The 25,626-nt window shown below is 35.2% G+C and overlaps 1 protein-coding gene across 2 annotated transcripts in view; it reads right to left on the bottom strand.

Moving 5' to 3' along the window:
- EPHA3 (EPH receptor A3) overlaps window positions 1-24,413 on the bottom strand; it is a 518,078-nt gene extending 493,665 nt beyond the window's left edge. For both annotated transcript variants that reach the window (XM_006894137.1, XM_006894138.1), the window contains exons 1-2: window positions 24,326-24,413; window positions 3,966-4,030 (exon numbers count right to left, since the gene is read on the bottom strand). In XM_006894137.1, the coding sequence (XP_006894199.1) occupies window positions 3,966-4,030; window positions 24,326-24,413 (153 nt within the window). The remainder of the gene's footprint in view (window positions 1-3,965; window positions 4,031-24,325) is intronic.
- Window positions 24,414-25,626: the final 1,213 nt, after the last annotated feature.

The raw sequence follows: 25,626 nt of genomic DNA, 5'->3' as shown, positions 1-25,626 counted from the left end.
GAAGAGAACAATTTAAAAGTGATATATAATAGGGTATTATGGTTATCACAAGAGTCCAGAATTAAGGTTGCATAGTGGTGTGTACTCTGGTCGGGGTGGGGTGGAGGGGCGAGGGGGATTATATACCAATGAAATAATTTTTCTTTTTATTTTCAAAGAGAGGAGCAAACTGGGGAAGAGGGGTGGGCAGGGAGAAAAGTGCATCAATGAATGAATGGAAATTCAAAATCTCTGTAAATGTTCATTAAAATTAATAATATTTTTAGAGTCTCCACAAAAGTTCTATTTCTCCTCCTCCTATTTGAAAATCATTATCCTAAGCCAGGGCTGAAATGATAATTAGATTTTTTCTCCCATTGAAGTTTATATTCATTATGTTGTTAATCTCCACAGACATGCATAGCTATTTATTAACTACTAAAAACTCACTACATTGGAATTGGTTTTAATTGATAGCGGCCCTCCATTGAGCTTCAGAAGCCATAAATCACATGAAAAAAGACTGCTTAACAGTCGCATGAAGAGACTTTGGTGGATTAAAACCACCTTAGAGCCCTTGGGTTATCAGTACAACTTAGTAGAGATTATTCCACCAAAGCTTCACAGATTTTTATTAGACTTAATTAATTTGGAAGCAGGAGTGGCATCTACTTCCTAAACAACATGCCTCCTGAAACTCTATGAACTTTGATAAATGTTGAGAGTTATAGAAATGTTTCAAGTCTTTTGTTCATAGGGTCGTTATGAGTCACGCTCAACTTGAAATCATCATCAACAACAACAACAACAATTAAAACAATAGAAAATTAAAAGTTTTCCCCAGCTACTACATGACATTTTTAGTGGAAAAAATATGTGGCAAAGACATCACAGTAGTTGTAATCATGTATCTCCTCTAACACAAAATAAACACAAAATTAAGCTTTCTTAGCCCTTGTCACACTGAAAACAAACCAAAAAATGTCAGGCAATAAAAATATACTCATTTAAAAAAAATATACTCATTTAATATAAACTGTATAAGTAATGTTAAATTCCAAACCTTAGTTCACTAAGCAATGCCTTCACCTAATAAGATCACTAGTTCCTCAGAATAAAAAAGGATAAATATTAATCTTACATTTTATTAGCTCTATTACACTATCTCATGGGTATAATGATTAGTATAATGTAGAAAGGAAAGTTTAGTTGGACTAAACACTACACATAACCATAGGATAGTTAATCACACAGTTAACTTCATTCTCTTTCACCCCATTAGGAGGGAAAGTTTACATATAAAATATTAACAACACAAAACTGATTCCCATGAGATCAGCCACATTTCCCCCCTCTAATTCTCTCATACCTACTTCTATTAATTTTAACACCAACAATCCCTCCCACAGCTCAGCATTCTACTACTGTTGTTGCTTACCATAGAGTTAGAACCAACCCATGGCTGACTCTCTGGTGGGTTCTCAGAGACAGTTAATCACACAGGAAAAGACTTTTCATTCTTCTACTACTATGTAGGCTAATTCATTGAAATAGCCACACAGAATTCACAGATCACATTGACAATTATAGGGCTTATGAGAGAAGTCAACAGGTTATATAGTTTAGGTAGGAAACAGGATACAAGCATTCCATTAGAATAGCTTCTCAGGTATGCCTCAACTCTGGGCCAGTGTTAGAAAGTTCATTTAGTCCTACCAAGTTTTACGCTTTCCTCAGTCTTCAGGTAAGCGTTGGTAAATCATCTCTGGTTCTGTGAGAAGCCAGTTCTAATTTAGCTCTGGTCGAGGTCCTAGTTTGTCTCATGCATGAATCCCTAGACCAAATGGATTCACTCTGCACTCTCTGTTTCTCTCTTAATGGCAGCAAGATTACTTTTTTTTTTTTGCAGCCTCTCAAGCTGCTCAATTTAAGTCTAGAAAGATGGCAAAACTGGCCAATCTCCTCACTGGTTTTCTATACATCTTATTTACACTTCCCAACTCAAATAGTTCTGTATATCTCTTTCACACTATTACCGTGGTCCTACCTCGCTGTGGGCAAAAGTCAAAGCCAATGGTTAGGGTTAGGGTTAGCGTTAGGGTTAGGCTTAGGGAAGTAATTTTGAACAATCAATCTCCTCCTTAACAGCGTTCTTAAAAATATCAATGTCTGTTAGAGAAATTTTCTTTACTTCCTGGAGATATAATGATAAATTTAACAGTGATGCATTACCTGCTTTTGGCTATTTTATGCATCAGAAGATGTGAAGTCACAGTTGTTAAATGACCAGCATATAATAGTGAGAAGGAGGACGTAGCCCCAAAGAGAAACTTTGAACAATAAGCCAATGAGAAATTAAGAAGTGTTAACTGAGAACCAACTCTATAGCACTGGGTTTCTAAGAATTAGCCAGAAAAAATATAAAAATGCAGATCTAGTTCAGTAAGTCTGGGATAGGATTTGAGAATCTGCATTCATAACAAATTCCTGGTTGTTTGAGATGCTGCTGGTCAACTTACCCCACCTGGTGCGGCAAATGTTTGATATCTCTAGAAAGAGAAATGCCAACTTTCTTTAATCCTAAACATCTATAGGACAAATTCATTTCTATCTATAAATATGTTATGACTATAGCTTAATTAAAAGAAAATTGAGACAGATGGTTAATTGAACATATATATTTAAATAAATATATAATTTTTGAGATATATGCAAATATATGTGTCCATTAGTTTTAAATAAGCCAGTTTAATGTTCTCATATTCTTAAATAGTACAATTCTATGGAATATTATCTGAATAAGTAATCTAAAACTCAGATTTCTAAAATAAAAAGAAAGATTAGGCTTGACTTTTGGGTTACTGGTTTTAAATTAGTTTTCCAGCACAATCCTGGGATGGTATTTCTGTAAAATGAGTAGTAATGTGTTTTCATTCTAATAATTTTATTCCATTTACACCTATGGGAAAACGAAATCCTGGTCTACTTTATGTTCTCTCCTCCAAAATCACTAACCAAGATGTGATTAGGTGATATGTTTTGGCTTTTTGTCAATGTAAAGGTGCACCAGGAAGAGAAGCAGATACAAAGATGACAGACAAATGAAGTATCCCTGATGAAAAACATCCCTTGATAAAGAATCAGCTAGTACTACCTTGAAAATGAACACAAAAATCTGAAGATTGACTGCTAGTACTGAGCGAAAGTAATTAGAATCTCTTAAAAAAGTACTAGGATACAGGATAAAGGAGTACACAAACATGTCCCAATAGAAAATGTTTGAAATTATTTGCTTGCATTTTCAAAAGGTTATACTTGGAAACAAAAGGTATGTTTAATCTTTTATTGTGTGATTTTGTAGACATAAAAAGTTTACCTTCTTCTTCCTGAAGAGAAAAACCTATTGCTATACAACAGGATCATCATAAATATACAAATTCCCAAAATGCCCTAACTGCTGGCACAGTAGAAAAAGTCTAATACATGAAGGCAGCACCAGTGTTTTCCTAAACAACCTGGTTGGTTTTAAACTAGTCCAAACATAGAAATTAAGATCACATAGGTTTATACATTTACTGAAGAAATCCTACCTCTACCTTTTCCTAGCATAGTCGCGAAGATCTAAGGCCACAACAGCTGCAAATTCTCGCTATATGGCTTGAAATGGAGAAAGGTTATAATTCACCTATACTGATCACCTGCACAAAAAGTTAAGAGATGATCTCACTTAGATCATTTATAAGACATCAGAAATATTTGCTTTATCAGTCTATGCCAACACCGATAAGTTCAAGGGGAAAAAGAAAATGTCAATGTTCTTAAAAGACAAAATGGAAACAAATATTAGGTATTATTTATTGAACAAGCTTATAAACACAATTTTCACCAGAAGGTTACAGGTGATCCGTGTGGAGACCATAATGAATTCCTTCATGCACTCTTAGAAGACAGACTTCTGTTCCCCTTGGACTGTTCACCGAACTCACCCCATGTGATGGATAGGAGATCCAGCCCAGTTCCCCTTGAATCGTTTTTGAGTCCAGTAGATTGACTGGGGGGGAAAAACACAGAAACACCAATATAGTCAAGATAAGTGAGTTATTCCTTGCTTCTATTAACATTTCCTGAAAATTTTATTTGTTGTTACTAAGTCTATTTTAAAGAATGATATCAAATGACTCCAAAGCAAACTTAGAATATAGGCAAAAAACATGATTTTGTTCTTTTCACTATATTTATAATGAGTATGAAAAAATGAACTTGGAATAAACTTGCAGAGGCAAAGTAAGCATAAACAGTTTCTTAAGCTTTCAAGATTTTTGTATTTGTTTTACAAATACTGGTTACTATTCAATATTTTTATACTTATTTCTGAGGGAGTAACTTCAGGTTTGAACGGTAAAAAATAAAAATGAAAAATGGGAAACTGCATTCATCAATGCTAATATAACAAAAGAAACTGCAGAGACTATTAAATTTGATAAATTTATATATAGCAAGACACAATCCTTCCCTAGTCAAAATCTAGGTTTCAGTTCAGCAGCACAAATGCAAGAAGCCTCTGTTTCCATCAGCTGTCCAGCAAACTTAATCTCAAAGCAGTTACAAGTCACCTTTTCTTTCAGTAATCCAGCAAGCAAGACCTTTAACTGTGGCTCTATCTCCATAGTTTTTCCCTTTATCTTAAAGCAGTGTTACATACAGTCTCTTCCTCCTCTCTCTACCACTATTGTTACACTTTCTTACAGTGTGAAAAATACTTCTCTTATATTGATCCTAAAGCTAGTTGTTGATTTGCAAAACCATGTGTCCACAGTTAAGGTAGCTGGAGACCATGATCCCAAACAGAAGTTAACACAATAGCTAAAAAAGCCAATTTTCAAGGGTTCTGACACCTCATGATGCAAATGAACAAAGAAATTGACTCTTGCTTGAATTTATTTGGTATGGTGAAGGAGAGGAGATGTGACAGCAAACAGCAGTAGCTGAAATGGAAACAAAGATTTTTCTTTCCTAGGGATACCTGCAGCCAATTTAAGCCAATTTACACTGGGCTATTTTAAAGTACAAAGTGTATTTTCTCCTCATTCTGGAAAACAGAAGAACCATCACACTCAATTTGATAGCACAACAAAAATAATAATAGCAACAACATTATTTTAGTAACTCAGAAGTAATTAGGTTTATGACCTGTCTTATTCTTACTGGCTTCATAAAGGGAAAAAGAAAAATTTTATTTCTGGCAGGGCTAGGATTTCAACACATTTTGAAGAGGGACACAATTCAGTTTCTAATTATTAGCGAAGTATTTTTTATTAAAATTATTACTACAAAGTCAAATTTTTCATCAACTAAAATAAAAACTCTATGTTTCAAATTTTCATTCAGACATAGACTTAATATCATAGTGTTTGTATGTCAAATTTTCATCTGGCTGTTGTATATGGTCTAATACTTGAATAGTAATAACCATTAAAAGTAAATTTTCAGCTCTGCATATGTTTTTAGACAGCAGAGCATGAATAAGGGAACAGTGTGATACTTAAAATGTTGCAGGTTTTTGTTGTTATGTGCTATCGATTTACACAGGAGTTAATTGCCATCTTTCTACCATGAAGCTGGATTTAAATTGCATGCTTTTGGCTGTAAAGGCATGGTTCAGTTTCAGGAAAGGTGTGTGTCAGGGATAAATCCTATTTCCAAGTCTTTCAATCTATATGCAGAAGAGATCATTCAGGAGGCTGGAAATTATGAGGAGGAATATGGCATCTAGGTTGGAGGAAGAATCATCAACAACCTGCATTATGCAGATGACACAACCTTGTTTGCTGAAACTGAGGAGGACATGAAGCATTTGCTGAAGAAGATCAAGGATTATAGTCTTCAATATGGATTCAAGCTCATCATCAAGGAGACAAAGGCTCTCACCAATGGGACAATGGGAAACTTCACGATTGTTAATAACTTCAGTTTGCTTGGTTCCACAGTCAATAAATACTCTTGGCACCAGCAATCAGGAAATGAAAAGAAGAATTGCTTAGCGAAAGTCTGATGTCAGGGACTAAGGAGCAATGATGTCAGTCTGGAGACTAAAGTTACCTGATTCAGGCCACTGTATCTTCTGTTATTTGCTATATGCATCAAAGAACTTAACAATGACTAAAGATGATAGGAGAAGGATTGATGCCTTTGAGCTGTGGTGCTGAAGAAGAGTGTTGCATGTACTGTGGACATTCTGGAGAACAAACAGGTCTGTCCTGTAGAGGGTGAAACCAAGCAGTCCCTTGGAGTCAAGGACTTTGATGCTCTATCTCACATACTTTGGGCATATGGTCAAGAGGGACCAGTCCTTGGAAAAAGACATCATGCTTGGAAGGTTGGAGGGACAGCACAGGAAAGAAAGACCCAGGAAGAGATGGATTGAATCAGTGACTAGAGAAATGGGCTTAGCTCTGTCATAGATGATGAAATTGGCTCAGGATAGGACAGGGTTCAGAGCTAACATAAAGTCACTATGAGTTGCAGGTGACTTGAGGACATATGACAACAACAACAGCAAGGAATTGGTTGAAAATTTCTACTAGAGTATTTAAAAATGCTGATTCAGAGTGACCTCTTCTTTATTCAGAAAGTTCAAGAGTTAAACAATGCTAAAATAAATTTTAAAAATAAATTTTATAATTTCTTATTGTGTAATAAGAGATATTTGGCTATATTTTAAATTTTCTAAAAGTAAACAGATAAAGTTTAGGTAAATGATAAAATTTGATTCTTATAAAATCTTGAGTCATAAAAAAATGAATTTATTATCAACATTAAGAATCAAATTGAAAGACTAAGTATTTCATATGTAATAAGAAAAATACTATTCCATACTTGACACTGAGGAGGACCTGAAGTGCTTGCTGCAGAGGGTCAAGGACTGCAGCCTTCAATACAGATTGAGACTCAATGTAAAGAAGACAAAGATTCGCACCACTGGACCAATTGGAAGCATCAGGATAAATGGTGAAGAGATTGAGATTGTTCACATATCTAGTTTGTTTGGCTCCACAGTCAACACTCTTGGCACCAGTAGCCAGGAAATTAAAAGACGTATTGTGATGGGAAAGTCTGCTGACAGGGACCTCTCCAAAGTACTGAAGAGCAATAGTGTCTCTCTGGAGACTAAGGTGCATCTGATACAAGCCATGGTCTTTGCAATCACTTGTTATGCATCAGAGAGCTGGGCAATGTCTAGGGAGGACAGAAGGAGAATTGATGCCTTTGAGCTGTGGTGCTGGAGAAGAGTTTTGAGGGTACCATGGACTGCTAGGAAAACAAACAGATTCATCCTGGAGATGGTTAAACCAGACAGCTCCTTGGAGGCAAGAATTCTGAGGCTTTGTCTAACATATTTTGGACATGTTGTGAGGAGGGACCGGTCCTTGGAGAGGGACATCATGCTTAGGAGGGTGGAGGGACAATGCAGGAGGGGAAGGCCCCCTATGAGGTGGATTGATTCAGTGACTAGGGTAATTAGGATAGGTGTGTCAGCGACAGTGTGATTAGCACAGGACAGAGCAGAGGTTAGGGCTGTTGTACGCAGCGTCTCTAGGAGTCGCAAGAGACTCAACGGCACATAACAACAACAATAAGAAAAATATTTTGTCATAAAATCGTCAGTGATAAATAACAATTTAGGGTCGAGTGGAAAAGAGTCTAAAATACCTAAAACAAACAAAAAAAAGTGCTTCTTTTTATAACAATAGTTTGTTGTTGTTGTGTACCATCGAATCAAATTGACCTGACATGGGAGGAGATTGCTCCTCCTTCTCCAGCAGAGACATCAGGTGGATTTGAACCACATGCTTCCTTGATTGCAGCACAGTGTGTTGCCACTAGTCCACAAGAGCTCCCTAACGATAGATTTTTACCTAGGAATATTAGCATTTTCTTGTACTTTCACAGAATCATTGTAATGTTCACAGCCATTTTTTACCCAATTTCATCACTTTTTAATATGAAAAAAAGAGTAGTGTCACTCTATGTTAGAGCTAAAAAAGCATCCTTTAATGTGCTTTCAGCTTATATATAGATAATAGAAATATACTGAAAATAGTAGTATAAAAGAAGAATTCCCATTTTGTGTCAGAAATCTCTTTGTAAATCTCTGACAACTATTTTATAGATTCAGGGAGTCAACTTTTTTTTTTTAATTTGAGGCCACCATAACTGAGATTTTTCTTTTTACTTTATAAATTAGGGCACATCATTACAGAGGTAAGTAGGAGAGAAAGGCAGAGAAAGCCAAGTTTTATTGATGTATTATATTTCAGAAAGACTTTTGTTGCTGTTGTTCTGTTGTGTATTGTCAACTTTGAAACAATCTAGAAATGACCCTCAGGTGAGTTTTCAGTGGCAGTAAATTGCAACAAACAGATGCAGCTTTTGAAGTGCTCACCAGGTTGTGCCAAGAAATCTGCAGAACAACCACCTGGCCAACTGCCTGGAAGAAATTAATTTTTACTCCCATTTTGAAAACAGATAATCCAATAGAATGTGAAAACTAGAATGATATCATCAATATCATATACAAGCAAAATCCTGCTGAAGATTATCCAAAAGTGACTGGAACAGAATATTGACGGAGAACTACCAGAAATACATGCTGGGTTTAAAAAAGGTTGTGGCACTATGAACATCACTGGCAATTTTAGATGAATCTTGCCTCTATGTTTCCTTGACTATGCAAAGGCATATGACTGCATGGATCACAACAAATAGTGGCTAACCTTGAGAAGAATGGAAACTCAGAACACCTGATTGTGCTCATGGGAAACCTATTCTTGGACTAGGAGGCAGTCATCAGAACAGAGCAAAGAAACACTGAACAGTTCAAAATCACAAAATTAGTATTTCAGGAATGTATCCTGTCTTCTTACCTTTTCAGTCTGTATGCATTTAAAAGGCTGGACTTTATGAGCAGGAATGTGACATCAGAATTGGAGAAAGACTCATCAACAACTTGCATTATGCAGATGTAACTTACTAGCTTCTGAAACTGAGGAGGGCCTGAAGCATTTGCTGCCAAGTGTCAAGGACTGTTTGCAATATGGATTGCAAAATGGATTGAAGCTCAACATCAAGAAGATGAAGATTCTCACCACTGGGCCCATTAGCAGCATCATGATAGACGGAGAAGAGATTAATATTGTTAATAATTTTAGCTTGCTTGGTTCCACAATCAACATTCTTGGCATCAGCAGTAAGAAAATCAAAAGACAAATTGCGTTAGGGAAATTTGCTGTCAGGAACCTCTCCAGAGTGCTGAAGAGCAAGCATGTCACACTAGAGACTAAGGTGTGCCAGATGTAGACTATGGTCTTTGCCATTACTTGTTATGCATCAAAAAGCTGATTAATGACTAATAATAGCAGAAGAAGAATTGATGTCTTTAAGTTGTGGTACTGGAGAAGAGTATTGAACATATCATGGACTGCCAAGAAACTTAACAGGTCTGACTTGAAGAGGGTTAAATCAAGCTACTTCTTGGAGGCAAGGATTTTGAGACTCCATTTCACATATTTTGGGCATGTTGCCAGGAAGGACTGGTCGTTAGGGAAGGATATCATGTTTGGAAGGGTGTGGAAGGACAGTGCAGGAAAGGAAGACCCTGGATGAGAGGGATTGACACAGTAACTGGGGTAATAATGGTAGGTGTGTTGGGGACAGTGAGATTGGCTCAGAATTGAGTAGGATTCAGACCTATTGTGCATAGGGTCATTTTAAATTGTAGTTGACATGATAACAAATAACAACAACAAACTGCAAGGGAAAAAATTTCCCATCTCTCTCCTACAAAGCAGTGGGTGAATTCGAACCACATATCTTTGTGTTGGCAGCACTATCCCTTACAACTAAGCCCCCACAGCACTCTTAACAATAATTTCATTTTAACAAAGGCACTGTCAGGAAGCAGTTGTTAAGGCATTCAGCTACTAACCAGAAAGGTCAGTAATTAAAACTCATCAATCACTCCATGGGAAAAAGGTAAGTCAATCTACTTCTATATTCATCTCCCTTGGAAACTATACTGCAATTCTACCACTATCTTATAGAGTTTCTATGGGTTAGGACAAATGTGATGGCAATGAGTTTGGTTTTCTATTTTGGATACTTCTATTTTCTTATTTTAATTGTTCATCTAAACTTCATTTTAGTTTAGGTATGGCTATGTTAGCAATATCACAAATAGGAGAATTTAAAAAGTGAGTTGTGTATTTTCTCACAATTTAGGAAGCTGGAAGTCTGAATTCAGACCATCATATACACAAGAAGGTTCTTTTCTGTTAACTCTAGGAGAAGGTCTTTTTTCTCAGTTCCTGGGTAGTCATCATGTAGCATCTATCATTTCTGTTTGTTCTGACTTCTCTGTAAAATATATTTCTGTATCTCAAAAATTATGAGTAAAACACACTCCTCTAATATGGATGGCCACATTCATATACAAAGAAAATCCTATTTCCAAATAGCTTGCATCTATTATATGTAGAGAAAATAGAATTTATAAAACATATTTTTAAGGAACATAATTTAATCCATCACAATTTGCTTTTGAAAATTAATTTTTAATTTTAAACATTTTAAGAGGCCCACTTAACATTGTAACTCATAAGATTTAAAGATAGAAAACCATAATTTTGAATATAAATAAAGTCAATGTAATGTTAAAAACATCATCATCTATTATTTCAAATTTCAGAAGGGTCACCTATGGTGGCCATGATGCTGCAGAGCTCTTTGATTAAGACAGACTAGAAAGCAGGATTAACCATGCACTCCCAAAATAACAGGGCTTTGAAAACCCTATGAATAACAGAGATTCACAGGGAGTGATAATATTAAAGGTAGAGCCCAGATGAAACTCACTAAAAAATGAGGAGAAACAGCTGCAAGTAGACATTAATAATTGGAACACTGAATGTAAAAAATTATGAATGTAGGAAAATGGAACGTGTCAAACATGAAATGATATGCGTAAAGATATACACTGTAGGCATTAGTGAACTGAGATGAACTGGCATCGGCCATTTTGAATCAGACAAATATGATATACTATGCTAGGAATAAAAAATTTGAGGAAGAATGGGGCTGCATGAATAGTAAAAAGACAATTCCAAGTTCCATCCTAAAGTACAATGTTGTGAATGATAGGATACTATCCATACACATACAAGGAAGACCTGTTAATATCATTATCTTTCAAACACATGCATTGACAACTAAATCCAAAGAGGAAGAAGTAAAAGATTTCTACCCAATTTGCCGTCCGAAATTGGCCAGACATGTATTCAAGATGCATTAATAATTACTGGTGACTAGAATACTAGCATCATAATTGACTCAATGACAACAACAACAGGAATACAAAAGTTGGAAACAAAGAAGAAGAAGGGGGGAGTGGGAAAGGCGGTAGGAAAGTATGGACTTGGTGACAGAAATGAAACCGGAAACGATTGCCCAGGACTCAGATTAACTGTATCTGTGGAAAGAATCATTGAAGCTTATTATCAGCCTTCAAAACCAGGCCAGGGGCTGTCTATGGAACAGACCTTCAAGTACTCATGTGCAAGTTCAAGCTGAAACTGAAGAAAATGAAAACAAGTTCACAAGAATGAAAATACAACCTTGGGTCTATATAATCTGAATTAAAAAAAATCATCCCAAGAGCAGTTTTGAGGTATTAAACACCAGTGACAAAAAACTGCAGGGCATGTGGGATAATACCAAGAATATCATCTATGAAGAGAGTAAAAGGTCATTTTAAAGACAAGGGAGAAAGGAAAAAACCAAAATGCATAGTCAGAAGAGACTATGAAAACTGTATTAAGGTGTTGAGAAGTGAAAACAAGGGAAGAAATGCCAAAGTAGAAGAGCTGAACAAAAGATTTCAAAGGGTAACCCCAGAAGACAAAGCAAAATGAAATATGCAAAAAGCGAGGGGGGGGGAATGTAAGAACTCACTGCTGCTCTTTGTGCAGATGTCTGTGCTTTCATGGATAAAGTGTTGCAAGAAGATAACAGAAACACAGTCCAAAATTCTACTGACACCTGGATACTTTACTATGTGTAAACTTTATGCAGTTTCTAAAGTGTATAATTTTCCTTTATTATTTTTAAGCACGGAAATCAATCCAGGTCATACTGCTACCAATACTGTTAGGAAGAAAAGAACTATCAAAATATCACTATAGGATGTAATACAGCAAAATAACCCCCTACATAAAATTAATAGTTATTATAACTCTAATGACGTTTTAGTACATTTAATATTAGTTCTTAGGATAGCAAATTGGTTTTGGAACATTTTTCAACCAATGCTATGAAGTGTTGGCACAAATACTTTTTTATAATGTGTAAGCTACTAAAATTATATATATATGACTATATGACAGTATGCTTTTTATAAGCTCATGGTTTCTTTTCAAAATGTCTTTAAGGATTATGTTACTCAATTTTATAACTATTCCTCACTAACCAGGTATCTTACTATCCAGTGTTCTGTAATTATAATCTTAGCAAAAAACAATCTGCTGATTTTAAGTGTCATATACTAACAATGTGTGTCTGGCAATAAAGAACACTACTGTGTTTTGAGATGAAACTTTAGTTGATTTTGTTGGATAAGATTATGTGTCAGTTTGGTTGAGCTATAGTGATTTAGCATTTATATGAAAATGTAATTTGAAATTTAGGTAATGATGTAGTCACACTCCATTTTGTGATCTGATATGATCTCTGAGTATTTTTATATTGGAAAACATTTTTTTATTTCAATAAAATTCATTACTGAATAAATAAATTGATTTAATACTAGATAACTGAGTCAGAATATAAAATTGTCGTTGTCATAGTCTGGAGGATAGCTTTCTCTGGGTTTTAGGTCATAGAATTTAATTTATTCCATTTTTATCATCAAGTATTAGTTTTGAAGTTGTTTCTTTTATTTAAGCTGTATCTTCTCAATGGTGTACAAAGCATCATTCCCCATAGTATCTCATTCCAAAATTCAATATATTGCTAACGCTTGCAAGTACAGCAAGTCATAAATAAACAGGCATTGCATGAATCAAACTATAAAGCATAGGTATCATTACATAACACACAATAAATTCTTTATCTTAGGATTTTTCTAAAACATTTTGTAAATTTTAAATTAATCTTTTGAAAGTTAAAGTAATATGCTAATGTTTGTGCTACTAGAATTGGTATCTTAAAATTACTACTAGACTGGTCATTCATGGGACAATTATTGCTGGTTAATTTCCAAAGTAACATTTTGGGAAAAAGTAAGATGAAAACAGAAATTCAAAAGGTTAATTCTAATCTTTTGTATTTATTTCTAATCTTGCATAAAAGTTTGAGGAATATTACATTTTTAGAATGATTCTTAACATCTCTTATCACCAAGAGTATAAAACATGATTAATGAAAACTCTTATACCCAAAATACAATGAGCTCATTTTTGTGTAAGCATAGAATTATAAAATTAGTTCAGTCAGAATAAAATGAACATAATTACAACTGGAATTCTTTCTTTAAATAAACACTACCAACAATGAAAGTATTATAATTTCAGTTCTAAATGTCAATAGCACCATAATAAAAGATCTGAATTTCTTTTTATTTTTGGTTATCTACTCTAAACATGCATTACATTATCTATTCTTAATCATATGGTTAAACAAGAGATAAAGCACTATTCCATTTTTTCTGCCTCTTCCAAGATATTTCAGATTGTCTAAAATATATTTTATATAGTTTACATATTTAATATGAAAATAACAACACAGTTTATTTTCCACTTAGTTTCTGAAATGATGCTAGTTCTTTTCATTATGTTACAAAGTAAAATCTACCAAAAATAGCTTTGGCCTTTTGAAAGGGAAAAACAAATTTCAATTAGGACATAACTCTCGCCTCATTATATATCAGAATATCATAAATTATGAGTTTGTTTCGGGCAAACAAAAAAAAAATTAGGTAGTGTCAAATGCTTTTCTAAAAATTACTGATCTTCCTTTTTAGCTTTTCCACCCAAATTTGTAATCCAGAAAAACAGAATTTTAAATAACCTTGATTCTGAAAAGTATACATTAAGCTTCCCCCTCCCCTTTTCTTTCTGTCAGAGAGTTGGAATAGTTCAGTTCTGTAAGAGACAGAGTGCTAATGGCCAGACATATGCATGCAAATAGACTTTGCTTAGAGTGGTATTTGGTTTACCCAGAGGATTGTTTAGATAATGTGTATGGATGCCATTACAAGTCAGGTTCCAGGACTAACTTTCCTCCTTATGAAAAATGTTGTTTTATGTAAGAAAGGATTATGTCCTTTTAAAATTTAGGGAATCTTAATGATAGCTTTTAAACTACAAACAAGCGTCTTTATTTCCTGCAGTCACACTGAGACAGATGAGGAAGATTAACATTTCATATTTATAATAAATCCATCAACCTTTTCACAGGCAAAAGAAAATAAGAACATTCTACTCTTACTGAACAGAATGGGTTGTACACTTTATGCATATGTAGTCTTATACCTATCTTTGTCATTGTTAATTTGAAAATAAGTTAAACTATATATAATGAATATAAATATCAAAGATCAAATAATGTTAAATACTCATTTGACTTAATTGTCGATTAAATTGATCTATGTGCAATAAAGGGAGCTCTGGTGGCCTAATGGTGAGGAGCTGTGCTGCAAACCCAAAGGTACACAATTCAAATCCACCAGCTGCTCTGAGGAAGAAAGATGGGTAATCTCTTCCTGTATAATTAATGTCTCTGAAAACCTGCTGGAGGGTCATCTATGGGTCGGTTCTGACTCAGTAGTATACAACAACAACAGCATCAGCGATAAAGGGAGCACTGAAGGACTAGTAGTAAGAGGTTGCACTGTAACTCCAAAGATACAAGGTCTGAATCTAACAGCTGCTTGGTGGGAGAAGGATGGATAATCTCCTTCCATGTGATTTTTTGACTCTGAAAACCTGCTGGGGGTCAGCTTTGGGTTGGTTCCAACTCAATAAGACACAACAACAACAATCAGCAATAAAGTCACCTAGTTTCTAGACCCTTTGAGGCCCAGCTATGCAATTAGTTACGATTTTTTTTTTTTAGAGACAATTCTAAAATCCGCCTTGTGTTTGTCTTAATTTAGAGTTCCACAAACTCAAAGTGGAAGGAAGATACATTTTGCTGAAACTCCTTTTTTTCTCATGGAAAATGTGCCAATAGTTTAAATTTTTGGGTAATTCCTCAGGAAGATAAAGGATAACCCACTAACAAATGTTTTGCGCATGTCACAAAAGGCAAGATACTAGGAGCAGCTTTCTGATTTGGAAGCCTTATGTCATCAATATGCTATTTTCCGCTCTCTGCCAGGTTAACAGAATTTATTGCAGCAATTAATCCAAAGCATATGTGCTGAAATGCCCACATGAAAACTATAATTTCCCAACTTCATTTGCTACCTTTTGAAACTTTAGTTTAGCTAACTTTTCCTAATGTTTCCACTTAAAGAAAGTACAGGTGTTTCTATGAAGGAAGCGATAAATCCCTACTACAATTTATTTTCTGATTTTACATAAAGTATAAATTATCTTTGAAATAGAGAATAACTATTAAGGGGCCAAAAATATAACTTTTAGAGCATGTTCAACAGGCTTCTCCGAACTACTGACCTCTGATGTCCTCAATGGTCAACTTAAACTTTCTTTTTTTGTTTTATTACTGTAGAAAACCCTAAATGATTTTAGTCACAGTATTTTTTAGAACTGCTTCACAATTTCTTGTGTGAAATTCTTAAGGAATCTACTTTGAATGCTGAGAAAAGGAGGGTATGAGGAAAGAAAGAAGTGCATGGTCTGTGAGGAAAGAGAGAGGTAGAAATATTTGAAAAAAGCTATCACAGAAATTATTTTCCATCCTTCCACCTATATCAAATTTCCTTAAAACCATGTGTTCATAATCATAGTTTATGAGTGTAAAGAGTTTATAGTTTTAAAAGACTCTCATTTATTTTGTTTCCTTCCATTTTTCACTTCAATATTAGTTCTAAATATTCTTGCAAAGTCATAAAGCAAATTAATGGAGTTACTGGGATTAAAGTAGAAAGAATATTACTTTTTCTGAATACAAGAATTCCTTTCAAATGTCATAAGTATTTGGGTATAGGAAAAACAAACATGCAGTTAAAATTAAAAGATGAAATACTAGGCTAGTTTATTATGAAGCATGATGGTCCAGTGGTAAGGAGTTTTGATACCAGCCTAAAGGAATAGTTTTAATCCACCAGCTGTTCCTCCCTTTCCATTTACTTCTGTAGCCAGGTGGAGGGTCAGCCTTGATTTGGTTCTGACTTGATGACCAACAAAAACAATGTTTCTCAAGTGCAAGGTGACAAATGTCATAAAACTTGTTTTATTGAGCTGGTATAATAATTAAAAGAAGGTCAAGTAGTGAACACTAAAACAGAAGTGTTACGCCAGCTAAACACGGTGCAACTGTGGTCTCAATGCTAGACGTAAAGTTGACGTTAAACTATTCTGTCTTGGAATAGACTGAGTTGAAAAACCTTATTCAAGAGAAACAGAACTTCAAAGAGAGTCACACAAATACCAGCGCCATCTAAATACTAACATATCTGTATAGCATATGCCAGAATGCTTCTCCTGCCTTTTTCATTTGAACTTCCCAAACCACCAACATCAGACCCCTAAACCAGTTGCTGTGGAGTAAGTAGATGTCTACTCTAAAAGAGGTGAGAGTAGTACTGCCCTTGAGCTTCTCCATGACTATATTTTTAACTAAAGCAGGCTATCCCTTCTTTTCTCCTTCAGAGAAATTGAGTCAACACAAGTCATCTTTCAGTTAGCAGTTTTCTGAGGGAAAACTAATGAAATTGTCAGACTGCAGGGCAAAACAAAATTCCAGGCGGAAAAAGTAACTTTTGATTATCCATTGTGAAAATGTTTACTGCTCATCCTTTCCCCTATCATGGGGGTGGGGAATGGAACATCCACTCAGCTGTTGCATGGGAGTGGAGCTAACAAAAGTTCTAAAATGGAAAGTAATACGTTTAAAACCAAAACAAAACACCACGAAATAGAATCTTCAAGTCAGCCTAGCGTTTGAAGGAGATGGGGCAGCCCTACGAATCAGCAAAGCTCAAGGAGTGGCAAGTTAGGGCTTAAAGCTTTGGATCAGACACTGCCTGTGCTTTCTCCACTAAGCAAGGCACTCTGCAATACCCACTTCTCCAGGCATCTGGCGAGTGTGTGGCCCAGGCAAGGGGGTGGGCCGCCACCTGGGACACCAAGTGTTAAAGCTGGCTGGTGCTTACAGGAGCGATGCCTAGAGAAACAGATCTGGGGTCTAAGTGTATTGTCCCAGTCAGGACGAACTCTAGAGGTCCAACTCACGCGCAAGTGAGTGGAGCCTCAAGCCGCAAAGACCAGGTGGCCTGAGAGGCGCTCCTTTGGACCGCAGCAGCAGCGCCGCGGCCGCAGGCAGAGGGCGCCCTTGGCCTCTCGCACCCCCACCTCTGCCGCCAGTGCGCGCGTTTCCGCGCAATTTTGCGCCTCTGTGTCCGTCGCTCTTCAGACTCCCGCCCTAAAGACAGCGCGCCAGACTGTCTTTTGGGACGAACACCAAGTCTGCAAGGTCCCCCACAGGCGCCTGTCCGCCCTGCACTGAAACGCTGACTCAAAAGGCAGGCTCTGAGAGCCTCGCTCACAAAGGACCCTAAAGAGCTGACATCTAGGCTCACAGACCCAGACTTAAGTTTTGACTTAAGATTGTAACGGAAAGTATCACATTGTTGTGAGACCCTCTTTCTCGCCTGTACTTGTGAGCCTTCTTTCTGGGAGCTGCTAATAGTTGGTGGCTAAGAAGCTCTGGAGGTGGGTGTGGTAGCAGCGAGGAGCGCGTGCTCCTCTCTCTGTTGCCACATTACAAGTTATTACCCAGAAAGCTCAGTTTCACAGTGAACAATTTCAGGATTTCTGAAATGTAATCAGTGCTTCAGATCAAAAGTGGGCGGTGTGACCCTTAGGAAAAGAAGCGCCTTCATCTCCTCCTGTGGCCACTCTTGTCTGTGGCCAAGATTATTCTCAACAGTTTGTTTGTACAGTGCTGCTACTTGTTTTCCCCCTCCTCCCTTGCCTATTATTCTGACTTTACCATGTTGGTTTGGATTATGGTGGATTTTCGCCCTTTGCTTTGACTAGAACAGCAGGACATAGTTTAGAAAAAGAAGGGGAGGGGCACTTTTAGGACTTGTAGTTTAATAGCATCATTCAAGTTAGAGACATGATTTGCTGAGCTGGCTTTTATTCCAGTCACCCTCCAAAGCATTTTTCCAGGCACCCAACAAGGGAAACCTTTGGTTTACACCTTTAAACCTTTTCTGAAGAAAGTACAGTCTCCTATAGGGTAAAGAGTATAAAATTGAGAGGAAAACAGCCACAATCTCAGTTTTTAAGAAGGTGTTTAGGCTTTAAAGATTTAATTAAAAATCAGTTATCCAGATATTTTAATGTCATATTTTTAAAAACCCCCAACAAATACTAAAAGGAATATTTAACTTGGGTTTAAAATCCCTTCTACTTTACTACCTTTCCTGCTCTCTAATTGACATTTCAATTTCTCTTCAATTTAAAATACTTTTATTTTTTTCTCTTTGTGATGGGCCACCTTTTTTTTTTTTTCAAAGCAAGCTGAGAGAAAGGAAACTAAACCTTGTTAACTTTCAGGCTTTGCCTGGAGAAAGCCTCCTGCCAGGTTCCAAGAACTACCTGATCTCATCAGGCAGCTGGTAACAGGCCTAAACAGAGAAAATAAGGGATCCACATGCACCCCCACCCAGATATACATTAGAAAGGTTTTCTGAGATTGATTAAATTTTAGGCTTGGGATGCTTGCCAGCATTGATCATGTTATTAGAGTTAACTAACATTTTTAAATAACACTTTCGAACCAGGATTTTAGCATACCTGGATGAATCATATAATGAGTGTTCCACACCACCAGTCAACCCTTTATTTGAACAATCTGTGGAAAGCTACTTGTGCACTTGGTAAAAGCCCTGCTTTGACCCCTCCCTCGTGATAAAATCCAGATCTCTGAAAACAGAACCACGAAGAGGACACCTGCATCTGTTCTTCTAAATCTTTCATCAGACAGGAATTATAAGGGGAAAAAAAAGGTTTCTTAAATACTTTTAAGAGGGGGTGGAAGTGTATATTAAATAATAAATGAAGAAGAGAATCTTGACAGAAAATGACTTGTAAAACTCAGTGTTCTTCCAAAAAGTACAGACTTCTCCTTCCATCTAGTATGCATGCCAAACAAAATCATTGGAGAATGACTCAAATCAAAGGTAACCCACATCACAGATTTCTTGGTAAGTAAACGTCTGAAAGAACTTATCGAGTTTTGATGATTTGTGGAAAGTTTTATTAATATATTTTTTGGAGATTTTATGACTTGGAAAATGTAGCTCTTAAGAACACTTTGTGCTGTTTCCATTTGCATTGAAGTTAGTAAATCAAATATACTGTGGAAGTATGTTTTGCCTTTAAAAATGCTTAGCGTATGTAACTCATTACTTGAAATTTTAAAATTGCATACATTTCATTTTTTTAAAAAATCCACAGTTTCTAAAATAATTTTAACATTTAGAGATTTTTACAAAGGAAGATGCTGGCAGAGACTATTAAAAATGGTAGGACTTCCAAAGAATCTGATAAAATATGATTATGTCCGTAATATATGGACAAAATATAGAATATTACTAAATATATTATCTTAAAATGTATTTTTACCCTCAAATTGAATCTACAAAATGGTTTGACAAGCATGGAACTTAACATAATCCTAGTATAATTCTCAAAAGCAGTATCGTCTTAGGAAACTTCTTAATCCCACCAAAAAAAGTTACCTCTGACTTCTAATTATTTACAAGATTATTATCATATTTTTATTTTCGTTTTAAGTATTCCAAAATTTTGGCATTCTATGGAAAGGGCAACTTAATAATAACTTTATAAATACAACCATGATCAAACACATGGCAATGACATTTTTTATTATATATAATTTCCATTTTATAGTTCTAGTCACTTCTGAGTTATAAGTATATCCATTTAACTATTACCTCTTAATAGGCAGAAAATTATTATAGCAACTGTAGCATGAATATTAAAAATGTATAAAATGGAATAAGTTGTTGGCTTTAATAATATGTTTGAAATTGCTCACTTATGACAAGAACTCAAATAATGTGATGTGTGAAACATAAAATTGATGATGATTGGGTTTCAAAGTAGAAATAATTCCCAACTGAATTATTACTATCAACATTGGTCTTTAGGAAGATAGGATTCAGAATGAATTAATTTAATGATAGATTTTGAGAAGTTACAAGAAGTTTCTTTCCAGCACAATCAAAATATTATCGTAGCAATTCAGGTTGTCAGTAAAAGCTTAAACAAATTTGCTGATAATCCTGTTAATGACCTAGGTCAAGTGTTAACTGTTGCGGGTTATAAAATAGTGAAATTAAGGTTTCTTCTACCTAGGGTAAGTAGCGCAGTTATAACCGATTGGGGGTGGAGATGGGCTAAGGTCGCGCTATTAAGGAAGCTATTAAATTACAAAAATGTATAATGCATTCAATTATTTAGTCTAGCATGAAGAAATGCTATTAAAAGCAAATGTAGACCCTCTTCCAAAAGGAAAATATCTACAAAGATATTCTGATACCTTATTTCTCTATTAATATTTCAATCACAGTGTATTCATATCATGAGCATATATGTTTCTAGAAAAATTGATGGCAAGTCATAGTAATTAAAAAATGCATTATTTAAATGTTCATTGTTTCCAACACTTACCTAATGCTAAAGGAAGCACACAGTATTCCTCTTTAAGTTTTGCTTTTAAGCCTAAGACAGTAACATAGTCTCCAATAGGACCTAAGAGATTTATTACCACATTGTGTAGAAACAGAGTCCCTTACATATTAAAAAGTAAAACATCCCAAAATAAGTAATGGATTTAAAAATAGATGTAATTTTTGTTAACTTTTACTTTGATAAGTGGTAATTAATTGAAGAGCTGTAAGGGGAGTGTGTATCCAATTTATGAACACTTTGGATACTAAAATGATTTCACTCATTTTGTTCTGATGAAGAACTGTGAGTGTATTCTTCCTCAGACTGCTTACCTCAGACTACTATTTAGAATAGGATTCAAGGAGAATACTTTCTCCAGTCCTATAAGAGGACTGATAAGAGTATTTCACTTTTATTAAGCTTTTAGCTGTTTTCCAAAGTCATTTCTATTTATTGTCATTGAAGACCATATAGGATAGGGCCAGGGAGAAAATATATAAAGCATTTTAATGATACATGACATTGTAATCATATTTTACCATGAAAAGAAATTAACTTTTCATCAAAAGAAAGTGGATGTGCCTGTGGTTTTGTATTTTGGGGAATTTGTTTGTTTGTTTGTTTGTGGCTTTGCTTTTGTGTGTGCATGTCTTGCCAGAGAATTCTGCTAAGATTTTAATAAAGTTTTATGCAGCTTTATGTAGTTTCTGTATACCAGTTCTTGTTTTACGTGATCATGGAAGTAATTAATATATAATGTCATTGAGGAGCCAGTGATAGAAAATATCACAAAGCAATCATTTGTCTTCTAAGCACTAGGACATTGTTTATAGTAATAAAAGGAAAGTTCAGAATAAACTCTAACTTATGTCTTTCCTGTTATGGATCTGTAGTATTTTACTATTAATATGTGATTATCAAATTTCATTTAATGGCAAGTTTCCTAGCAATTAATTCAATGGACTGGTTTTGCTTTTAGTTTCATCATGCTTAACTTTATAATGGATTGCAGGATATATTCTGTTGAATTTTACCATTTTTTCCTATGGTGGTGTGACATAATTTGGAGAATAATATTTTCAATATTTTTAAAGATAACATTAAAACTCTATCTTACTATATATAACTGTATCTTTTATTCCCCAAAAATATGTACTAATTTTCAGAAGTATTGCTTTGTATATAATTAGAAGAATTGCATAGTAATCTTAACATTTCCTTGGAATTTTCACATTCTCCTTTGTTTAACTCAGTTCAAGCTAGTGAACTGACACTTAAAATTATTATCTAAGTTAAATTAGTCTTTAATTTATTTTTTTTTATTCAAATGCTCTCTTAACCTAAGAAAGGAAAAGAGACAAAATCCCAGAAAAAAAGTCCTAAAATCCTGGAAAATCTGATGTCATGAACAATAGACTAACTTTATTTCTAAAGAAATTAAGTGTTCCTATGTCAGTTTTCTGAATATATACGCACACACACAACACACACACACACACACACTTACTTTTGTACTCAAGTTTATACCAAGTGTGACTTAAAAGCAATTTATAGTTATTAATTTTGCTTCATTAAATTGATATTCCTTAATTTTCTATAGGTGTGAATAATCTTTAAAGGATCATTTTTCCTCTTAGGACTTATTTACAGATAAATTGCATAAAAATGTTTCGATAAAAATGCTGTCTCTCAGCTAACTGTATCTTTATACATTATTAATTTAGTAAAATCCATTATCTAAATAGTTTATAAACAGTCCATCTGGAAAAGTACAATTTATCATACATACTCATGTGCTAGCAATATTTTGCCTAGTTAACAGCTATTATGAACATTTTAAACGTATTAAAAAAGATGTTTAAAATACAAATATGTTACTCATGATATAAATAATTATTCTTTCTTTTCATAATGAAGTATGACTGCCCATTATTTTCAAATACACACTTTAATCTGACTTGTAAAAAAATAAATCTCATGTAGATAAAGTTATTTTATTAATCAAATAATATTTCTGAATTCTCAGTTTCTCAAATAATAAAGACATAGAAAAATGTAATGATATCTGCCAACTTGGTAAAGACAGTTATTAAGGAAATAAATAAAATTAAAATGCTCTATTAGCAGTGAAACAATTTTTATACCTATCAAAAAGTTTCTAAAGATTTGTAGCTCTTAGTTGTGTGTATGTGCATGTTTTATTTATACAATATATAACAGCTTTGTATTGATGAATTGTATTTTTTATGAGTGGTGTTATGTCATGTGGCAATTGCCTATTAACTTCTACAATGTAATATCAATTTAAAAATATGTTGTTTTAAATTCAAAGTCATTAAAAAGTCAAATCTTTTCTCTTAAGAAAGCTATACAACACTCATTTATTCAGAGAAGTTTGTCTTCAGTGTTAGTCATTGTATTCACTAGACATAGAAAAAAAATATAGGTATACAGAAAACAAACCAACCAACCAGCTATCCAGGTATGACTTAAACTATCTTTTAGGAAACATAAGTGTTGTTATTATTATTAGGATTGAACTTTAATTCACTGAAAAGGGGATGAAAGCCCATGATGAGAAGAAAAATAACCCTACATCCAGGAGAGATACCATTTGCTCATATGAACATTCTTTCTTAATTTGCTAGTCAGTTATTTACTCTCTCTACCCAGGAGCTATTTACTATTCATTAAATACAATCTCCTATTTGTATATAAGCCCTTCAACAAAGAGAATCCAACCTAAGCGTACTATAATTCTTGCAAATATTACTTATGTTAATGTAGCATATGCTGCTCATTAGAACCTGTACCAGAGAGCAAACCCTCGCCCGGCGGGATGCAGTGCACTTCAATAGAGCAGTTGCAACCTAAACACATGCACACGCACAGACACACACCCCTCTGCTTCAACAAACTCTGATTTTCCTTTAGTCCATTCATAAATGCCATGATCTTAAGAAGGAACAACCTGTCAATACCTCCGAACATAATACAGAATCCAGAGAGGGGGCTTAAATTTTCTTTTAAACTTCTCAGAGCGCCACATGGTCATAATTACAAAATAAAATACTGCCTTGGCTATTTGGCAATTAACATACTGGGTTGTAAAAAACGAGAGGATTTTTTTTTTCTCCCTCTCTTTATGCTTAAAATTAGCAAATAAGGTAATTGCTTGAATTGGTGTCAGATTAAAAACATATTTTAAAGATTTAGACAATCCAAGATGATCTCCTGAAGTGTTTTAGAAGACAGCCGAAAACAAAAGCACGTCTTTAGTTTACTCGCAAAGCAAACAGCTTTATTCTGATACACTTCATACATAAGATGCGCTAGGGCTTTGGTGAGAACGTGCCGGGAGAGCCTTAGCTCCCAGGCTGATCACCCCGCGGTACCTGGCTTACCTTCATTGGAAGGCTGGAGACTCAGTTCCCCGAAGCAGTTGAGAGCAGAGCAGCTGAGAAAGAAGAGAATGGAGAGGTGACAATCCATGTTGCTGGTGCAGAGGGCAGTGAGAGGAGCATATCTCCTTGAAGCATGCCACTGATGTGAGAGAGAGCTCTCTGATTGCTGGAGAAGTTACCATGCTCCGCTCCAAGGCTGATGTCAAGTTTGACACTGGAGATAAGGAGGAGTCTGGCTGCCTTTCGGCAAACCTCGCACAGGGACTTCCCTGGGTCCTAGTGCCTTCGGATACGAGCGTCGAAGGAGAAATGTGCAGGTCAGGGCTCCGGACAGCTCAGAGCTGCTAAGGTTGTGAAAAGTGTCTCTTCCACGGGACAGGAAATTCAGAAGTCTTAGGGGGGCAATGGTGGAGGTACTGATGGGGAGAGAAAGACAACCTATGTTTATTTGGGCTATTCTCTCATTGCTTGTTATATTTGTCCTGTAGTTTAATTCCCTAAAGAAACAGAAAATTCTGATTGGAATGTCATAGGAAAATGTGAATGGAAAAGAAACAAGTGCTAGAACAATGTGTGGCCTTAAAGAATAAAGACTTTTAAAAACCACAACTTATGTTGAGCGCATAATTTGAGAGAAAATGTGGGATTTTCCACTTCAGCATGTCAATGCTGTCACAACTCTACAAAGTCTTCTGTGATGTAGAATGACACTAACACAAACCCAGAACAGTGTTAGTGGCCAAGCATGTTTCCTTGTTTGCAATTTTCTCTGGCAGATTGCATTTCTCTTTTATTATATTACAACATTAGCTTCCCAGTTCCAATAAATCAGAAAGTTTCTCTAGTTCTAAATCAAATGAGCTATTACATGGATTTGAACCAATGTTTTCAAGTTAAGTACAGACATATATTGCACTTTAGTTCACTCATTCTAAGGAATAAGCTCTGGAAGTAGCTACTGGTCAGCATGCATGCCCTGTTTTGTGCTACAGATACAGGCACACAAATCCAAAATTCTAACAATAAATTACTAACACTCTTATTCCTTCCTCTACTGGCTAGCTTTTTGACCCCTGGGTTCCTGAGGTAAGCAATGCTTAATCAACAACTCCTCATCCTGATAAAATTAGGATACTGTTGTTTTAATCAGTCAAAAGTCAATAGCTGGCCGATTATCTTCTATTTTTTTGCTTAATTATTGTACAGTGATTGTAAATGTTAAGTCCTTCAATCCCTTGAATGATATGTCTCAATCAATTAAGAACTTAACCTATTTTTTAAGATCTCCTAAAAAATGATTG

This window comes from Elephantulus edwardii, unplaced genomic scaffold (genome assembly GCF_000299155.1).
Source record: "Elephantulus edwardii isolate Elephantulus edwardi_28Jun2011 unplaced genomic scaffold, EleEdw1.0 scaffold00136, whole genome shotgun sequence".
Lineage (NCBI taxonomy): Eukaryota > Metazoa > Chordata > Mammalia > Macroscelidea > Macroscelididae > Elephantulus > Elephantulus edwardii.
The sequence above is the reverse complement of the archived record's forward strand: the minus strand, read 5'-3'. Positions and strand labels throughout refer to the sequence as shown.